Below are 9,352 nucleotides of genomic sequence, written 5' to 3' on the forward strand. Positions count from 1 at the left end.
GTATGTGTTTGAATATTTTCTTTTTATGCAAGAGAATAGCAAAAAAAATTACACCTTTCCTCGTTTTCTTATGCCATGTGTCTAGTGATGTTGTTGTTGTCTTGTATCTGTAGCATTGTTGTCCATTGGATTTCTTTTTCTAGAGTAAAAGTGACAAGACAAAGGGCCATTCACATGTCAGTTAGCTTTAGTTAGCCCCAGTCCTATTTATGGAGGCTAGCTAGCTTTGCACAGTCTGTAATCCAGGCTAGTTTTGAACTTGCAATGTGCCCACTGTCTACGTGTCTGAGATAATGAAACTGCAGCATTACGCTCAGACAGATTTTTTTTAGCTACTTGTGAAGTGAGCATCTCTTATGTTCAATATTATGATTTATTCTTAGAACAGTGTCTCTTACCTTTGTTGTTTACTTATCTTATGTCTGTCATTTTGTTAAAAAAAACTTTTGAGCAAATAAATATTAACCTTGTGCCTACTTAGCCACATTCAATTATCCAAATCTTTCGTTTGTTGATTGATTGTGTTTTGACATCTGTTAGATATTTTCCTAGCATTTTACTCAAGCTTGCAGCTTTCTGAATCTTTAGCAAAATATCCCAAGGAAAAATACTTTTTACTAGAATACATTTCACAAGGTGCTTGTTGATTTGTCTTTCTGGAAACTTATGTTTAGATGACAGGAAATAATTTTCTTCCTACTATTTGCTGAAATGTAAGGATGAGAATTTCCCTTGACCCTGTTTTCTGAGTGACTGAGTTCTGATTTGTTTGCTCTTCACAGTAGAAGCTCAGTACAGTTCTAACACACACGTGGTTCTGACACACTCAGATGTGATTTTTCCCTGCTACTGTTTTACTTTTTACATTCTTTGCCTTTGTTGTTTGTTTGTTTTTACCAGATATCAATAATGTTACTACATCTACCATGTGACACTGGTTTATTCTGGGTGTCATGAAACCCCCTTCCCCATAAATCACCTAGTGTACTTATTTCTCTAATGTCCTACATTTACTTTGTATTTGTAAGTTGGAAAATTGAGAAGGCAGTAAATTGCACTTCTAGGTGACAAAGAAAATACTTGCTTAGTTTTTATCCTTGAAGAATGCACTGCTGATCTGTGGCTGAAAGACCAACTCAAAACAGTAAGACATGCATGTGTCAGCTTTGTAAAATTATGCACACTTGGGTGGCCATGATTATGCTATCTATGTGACATTTCAGAAAATAATTTATCAAAACACAAAACAACACACCCATTAAGGCAGCAGATTGTGGAATGTCTTCGCTAGATCAAAGTACTTCTGAGTATCCATCGTTTTGTTTTGTAAGTTCTGTAGCTATTTCTACAAGAAGTTAGGGGAAATAATGCTTGGAACTACTAAGCATACTCTTTCATAAAGAAAAGATATAAAAACATATATTTCCTGGACTCTGACCACTTGATTTTATTCATGATATAGATCTCACATTTCACTCTAGTGTGTTTACTCTGAACTGAATCCTATCCTTTTGAGGTTACAAATAAGTGAAAACTGAGCATATGGAAAGTACTGAGGTCATGATGCAGGCTTAGAATAAAAAAATTAAGTGACACCATTTTTTTAAGTCACCACAGTCCCTCAGGAAAGGGTAGGCCCCTATAAGCTCTGACCGCTTCTGTAATGAAATATTGAGGTGCCCAATCTTGTACAGATGATACAAGAACTAGTCCATACTCAGGTAAGCAACCTCCCATCCATGCGAGGCAGGTAACCTTTTTATATCACAGTAAGCTACAAATACAAAAAGATGTGAAATTAGTAGGATGACTTATTGGAAAGAAGGTATTTAATGGGGGAAGGAAGAAAAGACAAAAATAGCATTGTGTAAGAGATACTAAAATTAATCAGATACATGTAGTGAATCTATCATAATAAAAAATGGGGGATTCTCTAGAAAGAAGGTGGTGCATAGAAGTAGAAAGAACACTAGCACAATAACCTCTAAATTTTCTGCTGGAATGAATATTGCAAAATTAAAAGACAAGCAAGTGTCTCTAAACCTTTATATTTAATGGGGTGAATGCATTTGTGGAGAATATGGCTTTGTGCATGTGGGTGCAGGACCAAATAAGACCAGAAGAAGGAGACATATTCCTAGCAGCTGGAGTTGTAGGTGCTTGTAAGCTGCCCAAAATGATTTCTGGAAGGTGAACTGATATTCTCTACAGTGTATGATTCTACTGCTGAACCAACTCTTCAGCAATACAGATATGTCTAGAAATTAATAAATGCTGAACTGTTGATAATGCTGAGATACACAGAATCAGAAATTTACTATCTAGATTCTCACTTCTTACATAATCTTCTTCCCTTTAATATGGGAAGGACTTATCATGTGAAGATTATCTTCTCATGATTGGATTGTGATGTCTCACACAGATGTAATTCAATCCAGATGTAATGGTGCAAGACTCTCTCTTCAGAACTCAAGATGCAGAGGTATGTATATCTCTGTAGGTTTCAGGATACATCTATATAGCAAGTTCCAGGCCAGTAAGGGCTACTACAAAGTGAGACTCTGATTTGATACATACATACATACATATACATAATACAATTATTTTAGGTGGAATTCTTTATATTTCAACAGAACTTGAAAAATATTGGGCAGAAAGAGAAAAAGCCAGAGAGCTTTTGAAATGAGAGTGATACAGACAATTCTCTGTGTAGCTGGGAGAAATAAAAAAAAAGCCATTATGGTTGATACAGACTGAGAACTATGTAGCAATGACCAACTTCTTCTGAGAGCACTTCAGCCACTGTAAGAGGTATGGAGGCCTATGTTCTCATAGAGAATCACTCAAGAAACCTGAGGTGTTCCTTCAACAGAAGGTATGGATAACCTCTTATCTTCCCAGAATGCTGGGAACAGATGTGCATTCTGTCTGGGTGAAGTTTGTTTTCCGAGTCCAGAGACCAAACTGGATATACCCCCAGACATTCATCATAAGCTTATTTTTTTCTATAAATCTATAGAACCTATCTTTATGGATATCATCATATATAATTTATAAAGTGTTTTGATGTAATCATATCCAATCTTTATTTAATTTACTTGTTTTTTCAGGAAGATATAGGTATGCTCTGTTGCATACACAGGATTGAGTTCATTATCACTGGGAATGATTGTTTATTTAGGTTAACTAAATAAACCCAATCTCTGTGTGGTGATTTGGTTATACAGCTGTTTAGGACTAACAGCAGCGTTACTAAAAGATGTATCAATAGTAAATATTAATCGCCACTTACAATATGAGAAGAATCCCTTTTTACAACAAGATTATTTTACTTGCTAATTACATGAACTTAAATGGATTTATTTATTTATTTATTGCATTAATATCTTCAACGAATTTTTCTTTTTTAATTACTATGTGTATGGGTATGTATGTTCTTGTGGTCAGAGGACAATTTGTGTTATCAATTCTCTCCACCATGTGAGTCTCAAGAATTGAATGCATATATGCTCAGGTGGAAGGCTCTTTTCTTTCTTATAGTGCAACATAGTTAAACACAATATTCAATATCAGTAAATACTGTCTGTAGACAAAGAAACAACAGAATTAGCCTAACCTTCATGTTCCCATTTGTAGAATAAGATCTTTTCTCCCCAAAACCCGCCACTACTATGAATACTCTTAATCTTAAAGGGGAACATGTTACAAGTTTTAAATAAAATAATATGTATATAAACATGTCTTAAATGATGTTTTCTCTTAGAATGCCTATATGTGACATATTGCAACTAGAAGCACGTGTTATAGGGCCAGAATTTATGAAGATGGTGTCATTTTCATTACGGTATGAATGCTCTGCTGTGCTCAAACTGTAAAATGTAGCAGGTAAGAAATCCACAGCAGATAAGAAACCATTGTCTGCATGCCAGAGGGCACTCCCAGACAGAGAAGGCAGCTTCTGCTCTCTGTCCTGCTAAGGTTCATCCTGCTGCTGCATTTGCTGCTGCATTGACTGTTACATTTGCTACTGCTGACTTGCTGGTTTGCTGCATTGCTGAATATCCTGAAGACAAAGATTGGACTTGTCCCAGGAAACCTGGAAATAGCATAAGAGCTGCATAAACAGCAGGAAATAGTCCATAGAAATCTATGGCCCTTTCCCATTTATCATTCTTTATTTACTACCTAGTGTCTGGGAGTTGGAAGGGATTAGGTTGGATAATAGTTGGAAGGGAGGTAGAGTTATAAGAAACCCAACAAAACAGACAAATATTCCAATGAAGGCTTTGTTGAGACCAATTAGGTTTTACAATATAATTTAATTTTCATAAAATTTTGGAACCAGTTGTTATTTTACTACCAAATTATGTTTTCAAACAAATTTATCATGGTAAGTCTTACAGCAGTAGAATAGTAGTATCTTACAGGAATATTTGTACAGATATATTTAGGCAGTTGATAATTAATAAAGGCATTTAAACAAAAATTAATGATGGATTTTACATAATTTTACTTTATCAATTATTACACCTTGTGCTAACAGCAAATTCATAAAGTAGCTCCATTAGTGATATCAGGGGTTTAATTCATAAAATCAGTGATGCCTGAAAAATCAGGAAACTTGGACTGAGTAAATGTGTTTTTTTAGGAAAAAGATTCCCATATTTTTTTATTAATGGACTTCCTATTAAAAGGCACCAAGCACTTATAAATACATCCATCTAAAAAAAATCCAATTTTGTGAATCTTGAAATGCTTTTTCAAATCTGTAATCCACCTTGGAGTAATCGTTTACTTCTTATTTGAAGCTAGAATACTTCTAATAGTTTTGTGGGTGTGAGACTCACATCTCATATAAACCTGTATGTGAGTTAAGACCCTTTCTCCTCTCACAATTTTAGATATTAAAAGGGCTTCCTGCAGTTACTATACAATGAGAAAGCCTCTGAAAAACCACATCAAAACTGTTGCGGAGGAATATTGTGCCTGAGTGGCATAAACAGAGAATACAGATAAACCCATGATATTTTATTTGTTTTCTAAGTAGTTTTGGATTAGCTATAACTGTTATGTGAGTTCCTGGTGAGGAACCGTGACTTCATAGACTTCATAGACTCATGTGTGTGTCTGTGTATATGTGTGTGGTGTGTCTGTGTGTTCCTGTGTGTATGTCTGTGTGTGTGTTGTTATTATATTGAAATAGCTACTTGAAGCTACTTACCATTTTTTCTTTCATTCTAAGATATCCATGCAAATCAGATAGTCATGCATTCTATATCTAATGTAAGGATCATTCCATCCTCTCACCACTCCTGACTCTGTATCCACATATCAAAATAACTGCCTTCATTACATGCCTTTTTGAACAAATACTTGGTGTTCTGGGTACCACTGAAATGGTTCCAGACAGCAGGGTGCAGAGGTCTATTATATTCTGAAGTATTACCACCTTTGATGCTGTCAAAGCAACTGTAAATAATGAAGAAATGTATCATATAGCAGGAATACCTTTACTTAATATGTGTCAAAATAATGAATGATGGACTATTTATACATTATTAAAATTTATTTAAAATATATTAAAACTATTATAATGAGACTAGTTCATGGGAATTATAATTATCTCAAAATGAGCTCCTGGAAAAACAGTGGGGGTTTCTGTGGGGTTTTAGCAATGATTTTGAAACAGAAGTGGAAAGAAACTTAGATAAGTTGGAGAAAGACAATGAGTTAGCAGTTGAATGTCTGTTGCCCTCATAAAGGACCCCAGATCAATTTCCAGCATCACTGTCTGTCTCATGATTTGATCATCCTTTTCAATCCTGATGGTCAGCTTATTCATATGTACATGCCTCAACAATGATATATACATGACATACACAATACATGACATAAACATATTTAAAAATACAGAAAAATGAAAGGAACAAGTTGGCTCTACAGGGCTCTTTATGAAATCTATACCCCATAATAAACTAACTTCAATCAGTACTTTTCCAGAAAGCAGAAGGACAAAAGGAAAAGCAGGTGAATTGAGAAAAGACCCACACTGTTGCAAAGGAATACCAAAATTCTCCACCCTGATGCAGAGGAATGTCCAGAGATGCAGTATGAGATAACATTGCCCAACAACCAGTCCAGAAAATCATAGCTCACCAAATCAGATAGGGGCAGGACTAGATGTACTGCTCACCTAAAATGATCAAATCATTGTAAACTTCGAACACCCTACAGCATCATCATCCAATAAATAGCATATGGAACTTGAGTCCAACTTGGCAAAAAGCAAAAGGAATTAGCCTGGTTTGTTTGTTTGTTTGTTTTTGTGTTTTTTATTGTTTTTGGTCTGTTTGTTGGCTGGAGGAGGGAGGCAGTTGTAAAGGAATTTCAATCATGCTACCTGGCTGCTCTAGCAAGGGGTTACACCAAGAGATCTTCATGGGCTGCCTGCTGGGACTGACACACCTGAAAATCCCCGTGTCTGAAAGGCTGACACACCCTTAGGACACACCTTAATCCCAAACAATGTAAGGAACTCTAGTTTGGAAAGAGAGAGGGCCTTGATTGGAAGTGAGGTCTAGTGGAGGGGCAGACAAAGAGCCAATCAGAGAAGGACTCCTCAGCAAGCATCAGAGATAGGATCCGCCCACCAGGAAAGGGAGGCTTCTTAAAGAGAGTGCAGCACTCTAGAGCAGCTCAGTTGAGTTCTCACTGTGCAGTGAGGTGGAGCTGAGTGTTGGATTGCCACCCCACCCCCTTCCCTCCAGCAACCCACCACCCATTGTTGATTTTCTGAGTGCGGTTCTGTGCTGGTGAAGAGAGGCACGTGAATCCCGAGAGTCAGAAGGGACCAGAAGTGTTTGCAGTGGAACCCAACCTGATCGGGAAGGAGAGAACCCACCAAGATTGCAGGAGGCAGAGGACATCTGACAGAAAGGTCTCAGAGGAGAGCAGACGTCTGAGGGAGAGCCTCGGAGGAGGAGAAATTCCCTGGGATCCTCTTCAGAGGATGCACTGTTTCACCTGGCTCCTGCTGGAGAACACATAGGAGGCTCCATTTTGGAGAGGGGGGAAACTGAAGGCCTAGGGGGTTCCTCGGGAAAGCCACGGGGGCAGTTCTTTGGGCCTTGATCACCATCATGATCACCAGCCTGCTTGTACTTGGACTTGCAGCTGTCCTTCTCTACTTTCTCTCCAAGAAGCTTGGACCAATATGTGCCCAACAAGAACGCACCTCAATAGCGTCTGGAAAAGCAGCACTACTGCAAGAAGTGGTAGTCGTGCAACAAGCGAAATTAGCTGTGATGTTACTGAGGCTGCAGAGACACGAGAGAGGGGAAGTGAGAGAACCGAAGGCCCTCGAAGGAGAAACTAGGGTACGTGATGGGTCAGGGGGCCGGGATGGACAGCCCATGGAACCTGAGTCGCCCCAGGCTCAGAAGGAAACCGAACAAGGGCAGCAACCCCCACCACCTTTCCCATTGGCCCAGGCCTGACAAGGGTTTTCAACAACCCGCGGGACCTGTGTTTGCAGAATCTAAGGAGCCTCCCCGTGGAAAGCATTCCCACTCAGGGGGCTTGCCTGAGCCTAAGCCGATGTGCCCCCCAATTTCTGAGCCACTCCTGCAGCAGCCCTGGCTGTTTCCTTCAGAGACAGGATCCGCAGAATTGGGTGGATCCTATGAGGACCCCACTGCCTCATTCACAGTGGTTCAGAGATTTCAAGAGGCCCTCAAGACCCCATACAGTCTGGCCTTGAGAAATGAGCCCGGCAGAGCAGATCTGAAGCATGTGGTGATAGATGGAGGTAACGTGGCCATGGCCCATGGCCTGAAAAGTTCTTCAGTTGCCGCGGAATAGCTCTCGCAGTGGAGTATTTCTGGAAGCTTGGCAACAGAAACATCACCGTGTTTGTCCCGCAGTGGAGAACGAGACGGGATCCTCACGTCACGGAACAGCACCTGTTGGGCCAGCTCCAGGACCTCGGCATAGTGGCTCTGACTCCTGCCCGGATGGTCTCCCGAGAAAGAATCTCTTCTCATGATGACAGGTTCCTACTGCACCTGGCAGACAAGACCGGGGGGATCATCGTGACCAATGATAACCTGAGAGAGTTTGTGACTGAGTCGGCGTCCTGGAGAGAAATTGTTGCCAGGAGACTGCTTCAGTATACGTTCATGGGAGACATATTTATGGTTCCCGATGACCCTCTGGGAAGGCACGGACCTCGGCTGGAAGAATTTCTTCAAAAGGACCTCTTTCCTCCAGACAAGCAGCTGGTTGATGATAGCGGCCCACCAGGCATGAGCAGTTTGGATTCTGTCCTCAGGGGCCCTAGCCCCAGCCCCAGCCCCAGCCCCAGCCCCAGCCCCAGCCCCAGCCAATGGCCACCACCTCAGAACCACGGAGCCTCTCCAAGCCCTGGGCTTCCTCAGCAACAGCTCTTCACTGCCCCGGTCACACTGCCCAGGATGCAGCAGAAACTGGCCAGGCCCGCACAGAGATCTTGGGCAGAGACCAGCGAGTTGAGAGAGGCGCTGATGAGCATCTTCCCGGACTCTGAGCAGAAACAGAAGATTGACCAGATTCTGCTAGCTCATCCATCCACGATGGACCTGAATGCCCTCTCTGGCCTCGTGTTGGATGCAAAGCTGGGCTGAGACTGCACTCACGGTGTGGTGAGGACGGGGCAGGGGAGGGCACTAGGTTCTGCCACCTGTTGGTAGATCCTTCCCTGAGGAAACATTGCTGTATGGTATGGGAGAAAAGGAGTGACAGATGTTTGGTGTACACAAAACGGAGATTCTAAATAAACAGAAACAGGGAGCAGGAACTCCCACAAATACAGACCATTATGTTTTGTTTTGTTTTGTTTTTTAAGTTGAAATTTCCTGATTGGCAACCAGGCAGACAACTGCTGTTTAAAGTCCCTGGATTGTAGGAGAACGTGATGATGAGTGTGAGCTTCCATTCTTCAATGGGATTTTCAAAACAGTGAGATGGGTTTCAGGTAATGGGACGCTCAGAGAAGCAGCTTTTCCTATATTTCCATAGGTCAGCAGAGCCTAAGGGTTCCATCAAATTGCAAAGGAGCCCATCCCCAGTGAGAGAGGATTCCCCATGAAAGCTTCTACTCAAGGAAGGAAAGGAGGCAGATAGAGGGCAACCTGGAGCCATGGTCACACCGGGAAAGTTGGTACCACCCACAGCCCCCACACAAACGCACACACAACACCAACACCACCGCCAGCTCCACAACCGCCATGCCCTGGTGCAGGAAGAGCTCATCGACCTGACTGAAAGAGGACAGTGAGTTCCTGAAACAGACAGATGGGAAGACCTAGATCCTGAA

The 9,352-nt window shown here is 41.0% G+C and overlaps 1 protein-coding gene across 1 annotated transcript; it reads left to right on the forward strand.

Moving 5' to 3' along the window:
• The first annotated feature begins 4,415 nt into the window (after positions 1–4,415).
• Positions 4,416–8,814, forward strand: LOC132650568 (NEDD4-binding protein 1-like). Its single transcript, XM_060375921.1, is given in 2 exon segments — positions 4,416–7,831; positions 7,834–8,814. Coding segments are annotated over 2 exon segments (1,275 nt in total). The 5' UTR covers positions 4,416–7,383; the 3' UTR covers positions 8,661–8,814.
• The last annotated feature ends 538 nt before the right edge of the window (positions 8,815–9,352 follow it).

Source organism: Meriones unguiculatus (genome assembly GCF_030254825.1).
Source record: "Meriones unguiculatus strain TT.TT164.6M chromosome 13 unlocalized genomic scaffold, Bangor_MerUng_6.1 Chr13_unordered_Scaffold_101, whole genome shotgun sequence".
Taxonomy (NCBI): Eukaryota; Metazoa; Chordata; class Mammalia; order Rodentia; family Muridae; genus Meriones; species Meriones unguiculatus.